This window comes from Phacochoerus africanus, chromosome 2 (genome assembly GCF_016906955.1).
Source record: "Phacochoerus africanus isolate WHEZ1 chromosome 2, ROS_Pafr_v1, whole genome shotgun sequence".
NCBI classification, from domain to species: Eukaryota; Metazoa; Chordata; class Mammalia; order Artiodactyla; family Suidae; genus Phacochoerus; species Phacochoerus africanus.
The window spans coordinates 122,119,594-122,139,660 of NC_062545.1; the positions used below are offsets into that span (position 1 = coordinate 122,119,594).

At 38.4% G+C, this 20,067-nt stretch overlaps 1 protein-coding gene across 2 annotated transcripts in view; it reads left to right on the top strand.

Moving 5' to 3' along the window:
• Window positions 1-20,067, top strand: part of DMXL2 (Dmx like 2) — a 161,625-nt gene that overhangs the window by 34,054 nt on the left and 107,504 nt on the right. For both annotated transcript variants that reach the window (XM_047766346.1, XM_047766347.1), the window contains exons 2-6: window positions 3,173-3,298; window positions 7,115-7,186; window positions 10,744-10,822; window positions 11,987-12,122; window positions 12,798-12,864. In XM_047766346.1, the coding sequence (XP_047622302.1) occupies window positions 3,173-3,298; window positions 7,115-7,186; window positions 10,744-10,822; window positions 11,987-12,122; window positions 12,798-12,864 (480 nt within the window). The remainder of the gene's footprint in view (window positions 1-3,172; window positions 3,299-7,114; window positions 7,187-10,743; window positions 10,823-11,986; window positions 12,123-12,797; window positions 12,865-20,067) is intronic.

Below are 20,067 nucleotides of genomic sequence, written 5' to 3' on the forward strand. Positions count from 1 at the left end.
TGGAGATAAAATGCTTATAGGTCAGTACTGTTCAGAGTGCAGGACACTGGTATATGGTGCTGTCACAGGGCTGGTTCTGCCAGAAACCCTAGGGAAGAAGAACTTGGCTTAGAAATTCCATTTGTTCCAGAAAAGGCTTAGTGCCCCTTTTCGTGTTTCCCTGTGATGATCCTGTGGCCTCTCTACCACATGTGTAGTAGTTATACTCAGCTAAGCTAGAGATACTTATTTACCTAGTACAAAGGAGCCTGAATCCTGTATTCTCTGGGGTCATTTTAGCATTTGCTTGTGGTCTCAATGAGTGCCTGCTTTTCCTCCTGCACTGTAAATTCTCACTCTGGTCAAATAATTCTGAGAAAGAAGAATGGAACAAATTGCATTTGACCTAAAATTGAGAATGGAAATATCTTGAGTAGTTACAGATTTTGTGTAAACCTTCTCAGCTGCTTGTCTTTACTGAGCACTTACTCTGAGCTAGGTGCTGTGGGAAATTACTCGAGATTACAGAGTTGAACATGAGCCTTCTAGCACTAATAAGACATCTTAATGGAGTGGAGTTGGGGTGATGCAGTAGGAAGAGTAGGAACTTGATTATGAAGCAAACAGATCCTCACTCTGTGAACTTGGACAAGTTAACTTCTTTCTGGACCTCAGTTTCTGTCCATCTTTAAAAGGGAGCCTAGGAGATATGTTCGTAAAGACCCTAGCAGACTGCCTGATAATAGAAGGTATTCAGTATATGGTAAATTATTAAGGAAGGCTTTGGTAGATTCCCTTCTGGTAGGTCTTCTAAATCCATGATACGATTAGGCTGGAAAATGAGCCCAAATAGTTTTTTTTTTTTTGGTCTTTTTAGGTCCGCACCAGTGGCATATGGAGGTTCTCAGGCTAGGAGTCGAATTGGATTTGTTGCTGCCGGCCTATGCCACAGCCATAGCAACACGGGATCCGAGCTGCATCTGCGAGCTATGCCACAGCTCAAGGCAACTCTGGATTCTTAACCCACTGACCGAGGCCAGGGATTGAACCTGCGTCCTCATGGATGCTAGTCAGATTCATTTCCGCTGAGGCACGAGGAGAACTCCTTGAGACCATTCTAGATCAGTGGTCTCTAAACTTTTATTCCACTGTATGGTTATTTAGTCATTTTTTAAACTATTTCCCTACTTATAGATGGTATGATTATTTTCAGCTTTTGCTGCTTTAAGTAATGAGGCAGCGACTATCCCTCCCCCTTTGTAAGTACGCTTATAGTAAAATAGGGACTTGTTTAATCAAAGGGTATATTATATTTAAAATTTTAATAGATATTGCCAAATTCTTTTATCCATGAAGATTCTGATTCAGTAATTCTGGGGTGGAACCAAGCAATCTGTATTTTTAACAAGTTCCCTAATTTTGATGCAGCCATGTTTGAGAACTATTGCTGTTCAGAAAAATGGCAAGATTTCCTAATGCTGAGGAGTGTGGTACCTCTGGAAAAGGTCAGACAATGATGGCTATTTCGGGAGGAGTGAAAATCCTTTCCAGTGACTGAGAAGTAAGAGCCTATATGCCTATATCATCAATTGCTCCGGGTAGCCCATCTTTAGAGAAACAAGTGTTCTAATATTCAGCTGGAATATTTTTTGTCTCTTTGACATGTAATGTAGAAGAAGGAGCACTAGAATTCTAAGGACTTGAGTCTGAACGTCTTCCACTTACTAGCTGTATAGCATCTTGGGCAAATAAATTTGAATCTTTCTATATATAATGGTAATGACAGTATTTTTGTTTTTAAATAATATAATTGTAAAGATTAGCATGGTGACACATTTCAGTATTTCTGTTCAGTTTAACTTTCTCAAATGCATAGTATAGCAAATCTGCATTGTCTGTAAGAATATAAGTGGTTATTTCCTCCTGGGAGTGATTTTTTTTCTGTATTTCCTTTGCTGAAAATTCTGTCTTTGTCTTTCATTTGGGGAGCTTTTTGAAGATAGTTTATAATAGTTAGAGTAGGATTTTGGCAGTGCCTTGGAAATTTTGATGACCAGTTAGAAGTAGTGTTTGTTTTCTTCTCTGGTCTTTATCTTCAGTTCCCTCTTTCATTAGCCATTAGATGGACCTCACTGACTTAGATGTTATCACATGTCAGGCGGCTATTGGACTTCTGTATTTTGTAGGGCATGACCATATTGCTTAAGGCTGTAGAAATAGTGGGGAAAAAATGCCACCTATAGATTTTATATTCATGTTGCTTTTTATGGGGCTTTTTCATTTGAGAATTACATTATTAGGTTGTTTTGAATATTTCATCATAAGTTGAATTTGGACGAAAGAGAAAAATGTCCCCACCCTCTGTCCCTTATGTCATCATAAAATTCACAAAGTTGCAAAACAGGAATAGCATATACCAAGAAGTGTAACAATAGGAAGAAATATGTGGTTTTACTTATTATAGTTATGTTGAACAAGGGAATTTTCCAGGAAATTAATTTTGTGTTTTATTTTCCAGACTAAATATTTGCCACTTTTTATATAAATTAGTTTATTTTTATTTAATGTATGTGTCTGTGTGTGTTTGTGTGAGAGTGAGTGAGAGAGAGAGGGAGGGGGAGAGAAAAAAAGAAGAGGAGAAAGAGGAGAGACAGAGTTGGGTTGCTTTCCTCACTCTCTCCTGCCTGGTAACGTTGAGGGGACGGGGTAGGCAGGCGTCGTCATGGATTCACTTAGGCAGTTGAGTATGTTTAGCATCTGCCTTAGTGCATGTAGTTCTGCCTCAGGGGTTTAATGTCTATCTAACTAGCTCTTTAAGCCATGTGGAATTATGTTGGAAAATACATTTGATTTCTATCTTGATCTTCTTCAAGCCTGGTTTGAACCCTGGAACCACAATTGCAGCCTTCAATGCCTTGTTACTTTCAGATGGAGTTCTTATTATTTAGGGTTTATTACTGAGATGAGCTTCAGAAAGAAATTCTAAACAGAATGATTTATGGGGTGTCATCACCCCCATGATTTTCATTTGACTTGTAATTTTCTGAATTGGAAATTTATATTTTTAATATTCTTACATTAACTACTTTTGTTTAATGTGTCATAGTATCCTTTACAATGGCAACAAAAAGTAAGAAACTGATGATAATTCTCAAGTTACATATCTTATATAATGTAAAACTTTTCTTTTTAGGCATATGGATCAGGCTGTGATATTGTTATTTTGGCAAATGACTTTGAATGTGTGCAGATCATTCCTGGTGCTAAGCATGGAAACATCCAAGTCAGCTGTGTGGAGTGTTCTAACCAACATGGAAGAGTAAGGGATTTATTTACTTAATTAAATGTCATCTTTTAATGTATTTAACAATCTCAGAATATTCTTATCGTTTTATACAAAGCTTACCTACGCTTTCTAATTAATAGACCTTGCTTAGATGGCTATTAATCGGAGTAGGTAAAGTGATAGATTGTATACAAATTATAAAGGACCATGAAACTAAGTGATAATTGTTCTACATATATAAACTGTCTTAAAAGATCTGTAGGCTTCACAACCCCATGTGTTACTCTGCCAGTTGATAATTCTAGCAGCTATTATGCTAATAACAAGGAACTTTTATCTTCTATACCTAGTGTATTCTATCTCTTTACCAAATTATAACATCAAATTTTTATAAAAAAATGTAGCAAATTGCTAGCATCTAATATTATATTTTCATTCTTTGTAAAGTTTCTGTTAATTTAATAAAAGTTTATTTTTTGTTTGAAGAATGTTGAAGTTCATTCAGACTTTAAACAGAGGATTTATTTTAAAATAATTCAAATTCCATCATATGTTTCTTCCTCCAAAATTCAAGCATTATATCCATGAAATTTTGGTTCTGTATAAAGTAAATGTAGCATATCTGCTGTATATTTTAGCAATTGATTGAGGCCAGTGTCGTATGGCAGAGTTGATAAATGTCTCTGTGGGAATATAAAAATTATTTTTCCTGTAATAATTACAATAATTTAAAGTCTTAGTATTCTAGAGATTGTTCTTTACTGAGTAATAACAAATATTATCAAGGATATGTTAAATTAGAATATTCATTATGATTATTATACCATTTTTATTGTCCTACTCTGCTCTTTGTATCAGGCTTTAATACTTGTATAAATGTGCCACTATATGACAATCCAATGATAAAACTGATATAGTATTAAAACACTGCACTCCCTGGTGTTTTTTTTTTTTCCCCCTTTTTCTGGCCATACCTTAGGGCATATGGAAGTTCCCAGGCTAGGGGTTGAATTGGAGCTGCAGCTGCTGGCCTACCATAGCCATAGTAATGCTGGATCCTAGCTGAATCTGTGACCTACACCACAGTTTGTGGCAACACTTGATCCTTAACCCACTGAGTGAAGCCGGAGATTGAACTGACATCCTCATGGCTATTGGTCAGTTTTGTAACTGCTGAGCCACATTGGGAACTCCTGATGTTTTCTGATACTTATTTATTGCTTTTCTGATCCTCCACACCCCGCCCAGTTTTTTTCCCCTAAGTAGTGCTTACTCTTTTTAGGGCCGTACTCACAGCATATGGAAATTCCCAGGCTACCAGGTTAGGGGTCAGATTGGAACTACAGCTGCCGTCCTACGCCACAGCCATAGCAACACCAGATCTGAGCCTTGTCTGTGACCTACACCACAACTGAGGGCAATGCCAGATCCTTAACCCACTGAGTGAGGACAGGGATTGAACCTGCATCCTCATGGATCCTTGTCTGGCTCGTTAACTGCTGAGCCATGAAGGGAACTTCAGTAGTGCTTACTCTTTATTTTATTTATTTTTTTTGTCTTTTTGCTATTTCTTGGGCTGCTCCTGCGGCATATGGAGGTTCCCAGGCTAGGGGTCGAATTGGAGCTGTAGCCACCAGCCTACGTCAGAGCCACAGTAGCACGGGATCTGAGCTGCAGCTGCAACCTACACCACAGCTCACGGCAATGCCGGATTGTTAACCCACTGAGCGAGGGCAGGGACCGAACCTGCAACCTCATGGTTCCTAGTTGGATTCGTTAACCACTGAGCCACGACGGGAACTCTGAGTGCTTACTCTTTAGAAAGCACCGGGAGTATTAGATTTCTCTCATTAATTTTTTATTGCTCATCTCCTTATGCTGAGCATGGTAGCTTTTCACCTGCCTAGAGATGCATTTTTTTTTTTTTCCTTTTTGGCCTCGCCTGTGGCATATGGAGATTCCAGGACCAGGGATCAAACCGGTGCCACAGCAGTGACCCAAACCACTGTAGTGACAATGCTGGATCTTTATTAACCCACTGCACCACAAGGGAACTCCAGATAGGTATTTAAAAAAAATTATGTTTGTGGGTGTCCCTGTTGTGGCTCAGTGCAGTGAATCTGACTAGTATCCATGAGGACGCAGGTTTGATGCCTGGCCTTGCTCAGTGGGTTATGGATCTGGCATTGCCTTGAGCTGTGGTGTAGGTCGCAGATGTGACTTGGATCTGACATTGGTGTGACTGTGGTGTAAGCTGGTAGCTACAGCTCCAGTTCGACCCCTAGCCTGAAAACCTCCATATACTGCGGGTGTGGCCCTAAAAATATGAAAAAAGTTATTTATGTACTGGTAATAATCACAATAAATGGATTCTCTGGGGGCAAAGTTTTTCTTTTTTTTTTAATATAAAAGACTTTGGTGTTCATAACCATGTTTCTCCTTTTCCTCATCTGGTTGATGGTAAAGAAGCCAAAGCTATGATATCTCTGATTCATTGTCTTTTATTGCCATCATCTTTTATTTCCTTTATCCCCAGTCCTGTGATGATTGCACTCACATTTATGACTTTGTGTTAACAGTTAGAATTGTTCATTCATTCATTGACATATTGAGCGTGATCATTTATAACACTTTTTCTCAAGGTATTACCTCAGCCAGGCATTTTAAGTAGCTCTCCCCCTACCATTACAGAATAAAAGCTTTATCTCAGAAAGAATGTTAGATATTCATTAACAAAATCAATTTTTTTGCATGAGAGTGCCCTGAAATTACAGTACATCTTTTTTTGGCTGGCTTTAAAAAGCATGTATACCTCATTTAGCTTTACAGGTTAACCTGTAGATCCAGAAGTGTCAGAAGAGTTGTTTTTTGGTCTGTTCCCTGTAGTTGATTCCCTCTTGCCAAAAGGAGGATAAACTGGGAACTGGCATTCTAGGAATTATTGGAAAACAGGCTTTGGTAGCTCCTAGGAACAGAGGGATTTATGTTTCTTCTCATCAGGTATGTGACCTGGAACAAAGTCCTCTTGGCCCCCAAGTCCCTCGCTTAAGTCCGCTGGAGATGCCTACTTCAGCTGTTTCTCCTCCACTTGGAGTGTGTATCTCTCTGGCTTCTCCGTAGTCCATTTTCTCCATTCCCTCTTCTACATGTTGTTCACAATTGGTATTTTTGTTTGATGGTGTAGTTAATATCATTTTATTTGATATAATTTTTAATACCTGTTATCTTTGATTTTTTTCTACTTATTTTTTTTTAAAATTTTCACTGGCTTATAGTTTCTGACAGGTGTAAAGTTGAAATGTGTCTTTGTTAATAGAATGGTTTCTGTGTTTAAAAATGAAATCTTTATAGGAAAGGATGGATTTCTTTGAATAGGTCACCCTTGTGTATGTAAAATAAAGCCTGCTAAATTTTTTTTTTGTCTTTTGTCTTTTTAGGGCTGCACCCGAGGCATATGGAAGTTCCTAGGCTAGGGGTCAAATTGGAGCTATAGCTGCCGGCCTATGCCACAGCCACAGCAACACCAGATACTAGCTGCATCTGTGACCTACACCACAGCTCACAGCAATGCTAGATCCTCAACTCACTGAGTGAAGCCAGGGATCGAACCCACAACCTCATTGTTCCTGGTCAAATTTGTTTCTGCTGTGCCACCACAGGAACTCCAAAGCCTGCTAAATTTTATAATAGAGAAAAGATTCTTAGGTCCAGTTATATGTATGGAAGGGAATAAACCATGAATACTCTAAGATTATATTGTATGTAATCATGTTATTCATTGTGGTGAAAAGGAGGTTATCTTTATTTTCTCTTTTCCTAAATATTAATGCTTTGTTCATTCTTTTTTAGATTGCAGCTTCATATGGTAATGCTGTTTGTATTTTTGAGCCCTTGGGCATAAATTCTCATAAGAGAAATTGTGTAAGTATTAAATGATAGAAAACTTTTAGAATTGAGTTTCGAATCCAGTTTTGACAGCAATAAGGAGCCCCTTGGGAGCTGGTGCTGGAGGTGGTCTAGAATCAGTGTAAAGTTAGTCTGTGCTTTATGGTAAGAACATTCATACATTCCTACATTTACTAGGAATATATCCCTAGGCCTTTTAGGAACTCAGTTCTCTAGAGTATTGCTAATTTAGATTTGCCTTTTTAATTGGGATCTACCCTAGTTAAACTCCTATTATTTCTTACACTACTTTACTGGACTGGTCTCTTTTCTGATATCTATCCCCCTTGCCCTTTCTCTGTTCACTACAGAGTAGATCATGATGTTTCTCTGCTAAAAACTCTGTAATGGTTCTGTATTTCTCTCAGATTTTTTTCCCCTCAGGCCACACACACAGCATATGAAAGTTCGTGGGCCAGAGGTGGAACGCACTACTGCAGCAACCCAAGCTGCTGCAGTGACAGGGCCGGATCTTTGACCCACTGCCTCACGGTGGGAACTCCTCACATTTTAAGCCAAAAAACCTTCCCCTTACCCACCCACACCCATTTATTACCTCTCAGAGCTCATTTTCCATTATTTTTTACTCGCTGGTGTCACTGGGCATCTTCGCTCTTCCTTGGACAGTTATCCTCCCATCTGTGGGCCTGTGATTTGGTTCTTCTTCTTCTTCTCTTCTCTCTCTCTCTCTCTTTTTTTTTTTTTTTTAGGGCTGCACCCATGGCATTTGGAGGTTCCCAGGATGGGGCTGAATTGGAACTGCAGCTGCCAGCCTATGCCACAGCCACAGCATCTTGGGATCCAAGCCCCATCTGTGACCTACACCACAGCTCACTGCAATGCCAGATCCTTAACCCACTGAGTGAGGCCAGGGATGGAACCCACATCCTCATGGATACTAGTCAGGTTCTTTGACTGCTGAGTCATGACTGGAACTTCTGGTTGTTCTTTTGCCTGGAATGTTTTTCATTGTCTAGGTAGCTCCAGAGCCAGCAGCTGCAGATTCTTTTAAGTCTTTGCTCAGTAATACTGTCTCAATAGGGTCTACCCTGATCACCCTTTAAAAATTGCTATTTTTGGAGTTCCCGTTGTGGCGCAGTGGTTAATGAATCCGACTAGGAACCATGAGGTTTTGGGTTCAGTCCCTGGCCTTGCTCAGTGGGTTAAGGATCCGGCGTTGCCGTGAGCTGCGGTGTAGGTTGCAGATGCGGCTCGGATCCCGCGTTGCTGTGGCTCTGGCGTAGACCAGTGGCTACAGCTCTGATTAGATCCCTAGCCTGGGAACCTCCATATGCTGTGGGAGCAGCCCAAGAAATAGCAAAAAGACAAAAAAAAAAAAATTGCAGTTTTCTTCTCCCACCTTCATTTTAACCCACATATCCTCCTATTTTTAAACTGTTTTTTCCATAGCACTTAGCTTGTTTATTTGTTTATAGTGTACTATTTAGAATGTGGGCTATGTGCCAGTGAGGAGCTTTGTTTCTTTGGTTTATTGGTGCAGCTTAGTACTGGGACACAATAAATACTTCTAAATATTTGCTGAATGAAGGAGTTAGGAGTTTAGGTAAACTCATTTATCACCTAAGTGGTCTGGCATATCACATTGAGAACCCTTCAGATTCATTCTGGGTGCTGAATTATATTTTGTCTTATTTAACATTCAGAAAATCCAATATCCTTAAAATTAAAAAATTACTGTATGCCTTAGAACCACACTCTCACTCACAAGTAATTACAACTGCCAATGTCTCAATGCCAGATTTTCACATCTTGACATATCTACCCAGTAATTTTTTTAAAAAAAAGTGTTCTTAAATGCATTAAACAAATGGTTTTGATATTTTTCATTAAATATATATATATGAATATTTCTTTTTACATTCCTCCCAGAAGTACAAACTATACCAGTCTTTCCCTTGTGGTAGTATGATGAAACGCTTATCAAATTTTAGAGTACTTAAGAGTCACCTAGAGTACGTATTAAAAATTCAGATTCCACGGAGTTCCCATCATGGCTCAGTGGTTAACGAATCCAACTAGGAACCGTGAGGACATGGGTTCCATCCCTGGCCTCGCTCAGGGGGTTGGGGATCCGGCATTGCCATGAGCCGTGGTGTAGGTCACAGACGTGGCTCGGATCCCACATTACTGTGGCTCTGGTGAATTCCAGCAGCTACAGCTCTGATTGGACCCCTAGCCTGGGAACCTCTATGTGCCGTGGGTGCGGCTTTGAAAAGATGAAAAGACAAAAAAAAAAATTTCAGATTCCAGCCCTCACTCCCAAAATTTCTTCTACATAATTGGTCCACAGATTATACTCTGAGAAACACTAAAGGAAAGAATACTAGGCATATCTCTAGTTTTAGGAATGATTTAATTATTACTTTAGTTGAGCAATATATAAAATACTGTTGTGACTGTTGATTGGTTAGCAGTCATGGGTTTAAAAAATAACCTTTTCCCTGTTAAAAAGTATAAGATGACTTTTGGATACTGAAATTCAAGTTTTGCAGTTAATTCCACCTCCAGATAGTCATGAAATAATTGAATAAGTTATTTGTTAAATATTTTTAAAATATTCTAAGATAGGTCATTGCCAGTTATTAAATTATTACTTGCCAAGAAATTTATGTGTATATAACTTGCTGTAAAAATCCTTGACATGGCTTTGCATTGCACTATACTTTTACAAAAGGACATTTGATGTTTATCTACTGCAAAGAAATATCTAAACTTTTTTTCTTTGATAATTGTATTTCATGGGAAAGGCCTTTCTTTGACTTTTAAATTTTAAATCTTCTTTCTACCTTTTAGAACAAAAACAGAAAAAAAGATGGAAATTATTCAAATATAATACAGATCAGATTTGTGGATTTCATAAATTATGCAGTTCAGATTTGTTGACTTTTTGGGAAGTATATCTAGTTTTATTTTATACATTGACTCCATAGAATTATGATAATTTGCACTTCTTTCTAATGTGCATTTATTTTTTTATAAACATTTATTGAGCACCTGTGTACTACTCATTACAGCACTGAATACACAAAGCTTATTATGGCATAATCCCTGCCCTTGAAGAGTTGCAGTGTAATAGGAGAGTTAGACATAGAACAAATAGTTCAGTGTGACCAGTGTTATAATGGTAGAATTCATGTAAAATTGTTCTGAGTGTTGCTAGAATGTCAGGAAAGGCTTCACTGAAGAGGTAATGGTTAAGCTAGATCTTGATATAACTGTAGGAGTTTGCAGGCAGAGAAGAGAGGAAAAGTTACCCTAAGGTTAAGAATGTGTTTATAGACATGGAAGGAAGCCTGAGAGACATGCTTTGTTTGGGCATGGCAAACAGCTTAATATCGTAGTGGCTCCATTAGAAAGGATTTTAAAAACAGTATTTTGAAAATAAGAGTGAGATACTTACATCTTTGTTTCAGATCATAAAATCTTAAGTCGAAGAAAATAAAAATCTGGTAGTGTTTGTAGATTTTATTTTAAAAACATGTCTTTTTCTGTTTTCTTTCTGTATGTTTCAGCAACTCAAGTGTCAGTGGCTTAAAACTGGGCAGTTTTTTTTGAGTTCCGTGACATACAACTTAGCATGGGACCCTCAAGGTATTTAGCAGTTATTTTTAGAAGTTATAGAAAGTAAATATTTCAGTGCGTGATTACAATGTGATATAGTCTCCCATAATAAGAAAACAATCAATACTATTTTCTTTTTGCCAGTGAATGAGTGTACTTTTTTCCTTTTGCATATACACTGCTTTGTACAGTGCTTAGTTTACAATTGTGTGCTTTTTTCCCTCCTGCTTTTGAATGTTTTGTTCCAAGAAATGATGATGATTTGTTTCCTTAGTTAATGTGCTGTACTTTTTAAGAGAAATTTTATTTATTAAGAAACAAAATTGGAAATAAAGCAAGACCAAAAAACACCTATTTCGTTTTGTTACTTTTATTTCAGGAAATTATTGTCTTTAATATTGAAAGATTAAATACCTCTAGTAGTAATAGCTGTTGTCCCTTTTTACATTCACAATCAATGAGGGTAATTTTAATACTCCATGTAGAAAAAATTTTTTATTAATCTTTAGTTATGCCTTATGTTCTGAGGATATTCTAAGTTGTATATATCAGAGTTTTTTGATTTGTTTTGTTATTCTACTTTTGCTGTTACTTTTTTTTTTTTTAAGATTTACCTGATACACAGTAGCTTTTTGGCAGTAGAGCTTTTACTTTTTTGTTCTTAAGTTTCCTTCAAGTTTTCTTGTCTGCTGGATTCTTAGAACTTTTAGGTGGATATAAGCCAAACGTTTTTCTTTTTTTTTTAATTTTTTTTTTTTTGCCTTTTTGCCTTTATGCCTTTTTTGCCATTTCTTGGGCTGCTCCTGCGGTATGTGGAGGTTCCCAGGCTAGGGGTCTAATCAGAGCTGTAGCCAACAGCCTATGCCAGAGCCACAGCAATGCGGGTTCCGAGCCGCATCTGCAACCTACACCAAAGCTCACGGCAACGCCGGATCTTTAACCCACTTTAAATCATGTACATATGCTATCTTTTAAAAAGAATTTTAAAAGCAAGCCAGGGATCGAACCCCAAACCTCATGGTTCCTAGTCGGATTTGTTAACCACTCAGCCACGACGGGAACTCCCAAATGTTTTTCATAGACGGTATTGCCTGTTTTTCACAGAATAGTTTATAGACATATGTAGAAACCCACATGTACATTTATTTTTCTAGATAATCCTTGCTTATTCATCAGAACGTTCTTTAATTTCAGATAACAGATTGTTGACAGCAACTGATTCTATTCAGTTGTGGGCTCCTCCAGGAGGTGACATTCTGGAAGAGGAGGAAGAAATTGATAATAAAATTCCTCCTGTTTTAAATGATTGGAAGTGCATCTGGCAGTGCAAGTTAGTGTCTAACTCTATTGTTATGTTCATTAATTAAAAAAATACTTAAGATATGTTCCTTTTCATAATGATCTTTATTTTTTTATGGTACCATTGCATTTAGAAGCCTAGAAAGTAGACTTTTTCTAACCAAAACCCATTATAATATCATCCTTTAATCTGTGTTCCAATTGATTGTTTAAAAAAGGACATAAGTATTTTCATAGTGATAGCCTCAGGACTTGGGTTGATAAGGTTGATGTAGGAATTATTCATTAATGTATGTGATGTGGATGCAGTAGGAAGGGGAAAGATGTGAAAGTTACCAGCCACCTTTCAAGTGGAAGGATGGCTGTACCATTAACAATATAGATTAGGTGAAGGGGACCACCTAGCCAGCAAAGATGATGAGCTCAGTTTTTAAGATGTTACATTATGATGTTGGTTGGGCATGTAGTTTGTGATACTTTTTATGCATATTAATTGCATTCTTCTTTGGATCCCCAGAGTGTACTTTGGATTACTTTTAATGGGTTAATTTGTATTTTTTAGGGAGATGAAAGAAATATTTAGTTTCATTTTTAGAGAGGTGAAAACACTCTTGTTTTAATGATGTTATGAAAATTTTATTTTGACCACTTATGGCATTGTGTTGCAGATTTTTAAAGTGCTAACTATTTAACCTTTTTTTTTTAGAACCTCAGTATCTATACATTTGATGGAATGGTCCCCCGATGGTGAATACTTTGCTACTGCTGGAAAGGTAAAGGACCAAACAAAACTTAACCAGAAGAAATAAAACAATTAAAAATGTTTCTTGTTTATTCTCATTTTCAGCTTTTTCATCTATAAAATTGGGATAACCCTACATTAAAAAGCTAGTCTAAGGATAGTGATTGTTTTTGTGAAAGATCTGGTATGTTTCCTATAGGTTAGTTGGCACTTGGGAAATAATGGCTATTATCTTTACTCTTATTTGACCTTTTAAAAAAATTCACTGCTTTTAAAATTCTTTTTAAAAGATAGCATATGTACATGATTTTAAAAGTAAAATAGCAGTACTAGATTTACAATGAAAAGAAGCACTCCCTTCTTCACACTCTTAATTCCTCTTGTGTCCTGGAGGCAGTGATTCATAAAAGTGCATATTTTAGTATTTCTTTCCATATTCTTAAATAACTTGCTTAGGCTCTCATTTTCTGTTTTTTTTCCCCCTACAGTTTTATGTATGATTCTGGCCTTGCTACTATGGAGGCTGAGACTTCAGTTGTCTAACTGATGTCCCCCACCCCATCTCCACTTAGCACATACTATATTCACTTCCCTTCCTCCTAGCTTTCTCATGGGCCTTCAGCTACGTTTGGGTAAATCAGCATTTATTGTTCGCATTATTAAGAGTATGTAAAATACTGTTCATGGGAGAATTACTTTGGCATTATTCATTACTTTGTTTCACTGTTTGCTTAGTTTTACCTAGTTCATCCCACACACCTCACAGGCTTTGAATTGTCTTAGTATAATCTCATGTAGGAGGTATCCTGGGAATGTGTGTTCTCTTTGCTCCAGTCTGGCTTAGTTGTTCTCTGAGGCTAAAATAGCAGAGCTCTCATTTCAGGCTTTTCTTTTACCAGCCTCCGGAGATTCTCTTTGCCTGTCTCCTTTGTTAATTTTCCTGTTTCTCAGCATCATTTATCTTCTTGTTTTGATGGCGGTATCCTCTAGCCAGTTGCTGAGAAAAGATGAATGGAAAAAAATTTTTGAGGCCTTGCAAGTCTGAACAATTCTTTTCATTGCTGTTACGTTTAATTTGATTGGACATAGGGTTGGGTTGAACATAATTTTCCTTCAGAATTTTTTAAAAGTCATGGTTCCAGCTTCCAGTGTTGCTATTTGAGTATAGTGCCATTCTGACCATACTCCCCCAGCTCCAGATTATGGAGGTCTTAAGGATCTGCCCTTATCCTCCTGTTCTGAGATCTCAAGATGTCATGGTGTGGGTCAGTCATCTATGAGTGTTTTTGTTTTTTTGTTTTTTGTTTTTTTTTTTTGTCTTTTTTGCTATTTCTTGGGCCGCTCCCGCAGCATATGGAGGTTCCCAGGCTAGGGGTCGAATCGGAGCTGTAGTCGCTGGCCTACGCCAGAGCCACAGCAACACGGGATCCGAGCCTCGTCTGCGACCTACACCACAGCTCATGGCAACGCCGGGTCTTTAACCCACTGAGCAAGGGCAGGGATCGAACCCGCAATCTCATGGTTCCTAGTCGGATTCGTTAACCACTGCGCCACAACGGGAACTCCTATGAGTGTTTTTGTATATGTCTCTAAGGGATAAAGACTTTTTTTTTTTGGTGCAGGCAGTGCAATGGCCTGGTCAGTCTGAAAAGTCAGGTCCTTCAGTTCAGGGATATTATTTTGTATTATTTCTTTTGTGTTATTGCCTTCCCTTCATGTTCTCTTTTTTCTCTTCCACATATCCCCTTATTCTGATGTGAATCATTCTCTACTAATCCTTTAATTTACTTCTCCCCTCCCCCCCATTTTATTTTATTTTTTTGGCTGCATCCACAGTATGTGGAAGGAAGTTCCCAGGCCAGGGATTGTACCCACACAGCAGTAGTGACAATGTCAATTCCATAACTGTTAGGCCACCAAGGAACTTCCCTCCATCTCTTATTTTTCATGTCTTTCTTTTTTTGTTGTTTAAATTCTGGGGGACTTTTCAGCATTAACTCTGAAATATTTTTTTCCTGCTATTACATTTTTAATTTTCAATAGATTTTTTTCTGCTTGGGTGAATGTCCCTTTTTAAATTATGAAATATTTCATAAGTATAAAAGAATATATAAAATTTATCTATAAGATATAATAAACAAATGCACATGTACCCACTACCCATGTGAGACAAAGGATATAAAACTAATAGGTTCTTTATTTTCCTCTTCCTTCTCCTCATGCCCCTCTGACCCATGCAACCGGAATCCTGAATTTTATTCTTTATTTCACTTTTTTTTTAAATAGTTTCATGTGTATAAATTCCCAAATAATACAGTGTTTATTTTTAGGTAGTTTTGAACTTATAAAAATGATACCATACAGTTAGTGAAATGCAGCCTCAAGATATTAAAAAATAAATTTGTGATAATGTCAATTATGTACTTTTTATTTTTTAAAGCACTCAATAGGAAGAAATTACATTTAAAAATCACAAGTTAAAGTTTAGTTGTGTTTAGTTGTATATGGAATTAAAACTTCCGTATTGATGAGGCAGGGGTTGGTTTTCTAAGAACATCAGAATTCACCTAAGGCCCTTTGAGTTAACCTTTAGTTGTAGAATAATCAACTGTTTTGTGGTTGAATAATCATTTGGCACAGAGGTAGTTGCTCAACAATTGGTGGTATTATAGACAGGAAGACTGTACAACATTATAGGCAGAAAGATTGTAATTGTGTGCAGTTTAGTAAACTAATAACTGACAGTTTTAAAGTAGTGAGGAGTGTAAAAAATATTTGTTTCTATGGAGACAAAGTTAGCACTGTTAATATCAGTTAATATCAGTTGATACGTTGCTTATATTCATAACTGAAATTTAGCATTTCCTTCAGTTAGCATGAAAATAGAGAAGTAATTACTTTCCCCAACTCCAGTTGGTGGTAGTTCTGGGTCCACGTTTTTATGATTTCTCAAGAAGCAAACCTCCCCAAATGAGGCAGTGATCACAAAGAAATACACTGGATTTGAGGCAGGGAAGTGAAGGTGCTTTAAAAAGGGTAGATTGAAGTTCCCGCCGTGGCACAGTGGTTAACGAATCCGACTAGGAATCATGAGGTTGCAGGTTTGATCCCTGCCCTTGCTCAGTGGGTTAAAGATCCGGCGTTGCCTTGAGCTGTGATGTAGGTCGCAGACGCGGCTAGGATCCCGTGTTGCTGTGGCTCTGGCATAGGCTGGCTACAGCTCTGATTAGACCCCTAGCCTGGGAACCTCCCATATGCTGCGGGAGCGGCCCAAGAAATGTCAAAAAGATGAAAAATTAAAAAAAAAAAAAGAGTAGATTATCATGCAGGTGATTAACAAGCTTAAACCTCTTGGCAACTCTGGGAGCCAGCACTCCTCACAGCATTATGTTCCTTAAAGATATGTTGATGCTGTCAGGTGGAACTGGCTTGCTGAAATGCTAAGGCATGCAAGATGCAGTTGATGTATCAGAAATATTCTTGTATCTTGAATTCTATCCATAGGAGCTTTGAATTAGAAGACCTTAGAACCTCTTGTCTAAAATCTGGATTGTTTGTTTGCTTAATTATTCATTTATTTCCATGCCCGTGGCATGTAGAAGTTCCTGGGCCACATGCACCCTGACACCAGTGCTGATGCCAAGTCCTTAACCCGCTGAGCCACTAGGGAACTCCTGGATATTATATTTTGTCTTCCACATTTAAATCTAACCTAAGAAAAGGGGTCAAATTGGAGCTATAGCTGCGAGCCTACACCACAGCCACAGCAACGCCGCATCCAGACCATGCTTGTGGTTTACACTGTAGCTCACGGCAGTGCTGGATCCTTAACCCACGAAGTGGGGCCACAGATTGAACCCATGTCCTCATGAATACTAGTTGGGTTCATTACCTCTGAGCCACAATGGGAACTCCAGCCTTTTTTGTTTTTGGTATATACACTTAACATTATAGCTTTCCCTCTAAGCCTAGCTTTGTCCTATAAGTTTTTTTTTTTAAATTAAAATGCATTTAAAATGTATTATTTTTATTATTCTAAATAGAAGTTTTTCTAGTTTTTAGTGTGACATTCTTTTATCCATGGGTTGTCCAGAGAATAGATTAGAATCAGGTTCGATTATTTTGGCGTAGACGTAGGTGGTGCAGAAGTATTTTATTGGTGACAGCAAGTTTATTTTGTATAATTAAGTACAACTTACAGGTAATTTGTTATTAGAATAATAACTGATGATACTGTTATGACAATAACTACAAGTTGTTGACAGTTTATGTACCAGAATGTGTGCTTTCAAAAAGCCTGTGGGTCGAGCAATACTCTGCCTGTTTTACAGAAGAGGAAATTGTGGCTTGAGAACTTCCCTGAGAATACAGGGCCAGTCTGAAGGTAGAGCTCCAGTTTTAAACCAGGTATTTTGGATTTCAAAGCACCATAATCAGCTGGCTTTGTATTTCATTGAGAAAATATTTATTGCAAATGTGTTTGTCGGGATGCTTTGGGGCCTAGGTCGATTATGCATTCATCTAGGAAAGGTTTATATAGCTTCTGCCAGACACTTGGGGGCACACCCAACTCAAACTAAATTCTCAGCTTGGAAACTGCCACACAGTGTGCACATGGGTCTCCTGAGGCCTGCCTTGTGGTTACAGACACCCAGCAGAGACTATTTCCTTCACTTAGGGTCCAGGTGCAGGTGGACTTTTCCTTACCATATCCTTTTTCAGAGGAGGTTTTTTCCTTGATTTCACCCTTTCATTTAGGGCTAGTCCTTAGGGTTTTTTGTTTGTTTTGCATTATGCAGGCACCTCTGATCTGATTTGTCACCTTGCATGGACATGATGCATTGTCTCTCTCTAGCTACTATATTTAAAACTGAAGTTTGGAATTCCTGCTGTGATGCAGTGGGTTAAGAATCTGACTGCAGCAGGTCACTGGCAGAGGCAGAGGCAGAGGCAGGGGTGTGATTCCTGGCCTGGCGAAGTGGGTTAAAGGATTCGGCATACTGGGCCAAAGCATCCAGAGTTGCAGCAGCTGAGGTGTGTTGCAGAAGTGGCTTGAATTCAGACCTTGGCCCAGGAACTTCTATATACTGTGGATTTGGCCATAACAAACAAACAAAAAACTGAAGCTCTGTGCCACAGGATATCTGTAGATTCCCTTGACAATCCTTGCTCCCACGTTAGCGTTTGTGTACTGTAGATTCTTGCCTGAGAAAATAGATGTAATCAGAAGAGCACTTTGATAAGTTCCCACTATCTATGTATATCTACCCATGGCCCTACATCTGTGCTTGTATGTTCTACCTTCACTTCTGTTGCTGTGAATGAATTGTCTGCTTTTATACAAGGCCCGTTCCCGCTTGGGAACTTGATCTCAGTTGCCCCTGCTTACTCAGGTTATCTCACTTTTGCAGTAGTCTCTTCTCTTCTCCATTGGTTTTTCCTTCTCCTTTGGGGCATCGCATTAGCATGTGTGGAGGACTGAATACCTGTGTCTCCTGCCCCATTCACACACTGGAACTCTACACCCACTGAAGTGACGGTGTTTGGAGATGGGGCCTTTTGTAGGTAATTAAGTTAAGGTAAGGTCATGAGGTTGGCCCTCCTGGGAGGAATAGTATCCTTATAAGAAGAGATACCAGAAATCTTGTCCTCTCTCTACCATGTGAAGACATAGCAAGCAGGTGGCTGTCTAAAAGCCAGGAAGAGAGGTCTCACCAGAACCTGACCATGCCAACACCCTGATCTTAGGCTTCCAGCATCCAGAATTGTGAGGAAATAGATTGCTTTGTTTAAGCCACCCAGTCTATGGTATTTTGTTATGGCAGCCTGAGCTAATACAGCATAGCATACACAATGTGCTATCATCTCATCCATTCTAAAACAAATAAGCAACAACAATAACAAAAAACAACTCTTGACCTCTCTCAGCTTCTTTTACATTTCTTTGCCCTCCAGATAGCACCTTGAAATAGTTGATTGTAGTTACTACCGGCTCCCTTTTTCTCCTCATTTTCTATTGTACTTGTTCTCCACACCTAAGAAAATCCTTCCCCCACAGGCCTGTGTGGCTTTCCCCCTTAATAACGTAAATGTCACTGTCTTAATGAGGCTCTCCCTAAGCACCCCTTTTAAAAATTGCTTTTCACCTCCCACTGTACTTTCTATTCCCTCTGCCTGCCTTAATTTTACTCCTAACACTATCACTTGGAGTCTGTATTAGTTTTCTATTAGTGCATAACAAATTATTACAAATTTAGCTGCTTAAAACAACACATTTGTTATCTCACCTTCTGTGGGTTGGGTGTCTGAACATAGCTGCATGCTGTGATCAGGGACTCTAAAGGCTGCAGTAAGGTGTCAGCTGGGCTGAATTTTTACTTGGAGACTTGACAAGGGTGGAATCCTCTTCCAAGCTCTTTTAGGTTGTTGACAGAATTTATTTCTTTGTAGCTAAATTGAAACTGAAACAACTTCTAACTGGAACCTAGCCAGAATCCAGATTGGGATTTGGTAAACCCACGTGCCGGGACTTTAGCCCAACCAAAAGCCAGATTGTGACTTGAATTTATATTTTTGTTGTTGTTTTGCTGTTTTTTCACTTAAGTAGAATCACTCACCTGGTGTCTGGACTTACCGAGGTTCAGGTTCTTTGTGTCTTAGTGCCGAAGGAATTCATTGAGAGACAAAGTGATAGGCAAGAAATAGATTTATTAAGATAGGACGCTTGTGAGGGATACAAGCAGGCAGGCCACTGTCCTTACTCTTCTGGTAGACTTACTTCAGGCTTCCATCATTTTCTCCTTCATATCCAGTAAGAGAAAATTTGACCCTATGATGTCAAACTAGGACTGTCATGGTCCTTATTCAAATCAGCGGAAGGATGGTAACATTTTAAATATGTTGAGTCATCTCAGGTTTCCATATAGTGAGGGTCTCCTCATCTTTCCCTTAAATTCCGGTCCTTGATCCTAAGGATCATTATCTTGGTGAATGTGAATACAAGCCTCATTTTATCTTTTACTTAATGACCTGAGGCATATCTCCTGCTTTTATTTATATTTTTATATTTAAGCAAGCCTGCTTCATTCCATGGTGTTCTGATGGCTTTCTTAAGCAATTATTAACTTACAGTCTTCTCTCAAAGTTCTCTAGGTTTCCTTTTCTATCTTTGGTCCCCTACTGGGACTTCTACAACTACCTGTGTAACTATCCTCCTCTATCCCTATTGAAATGA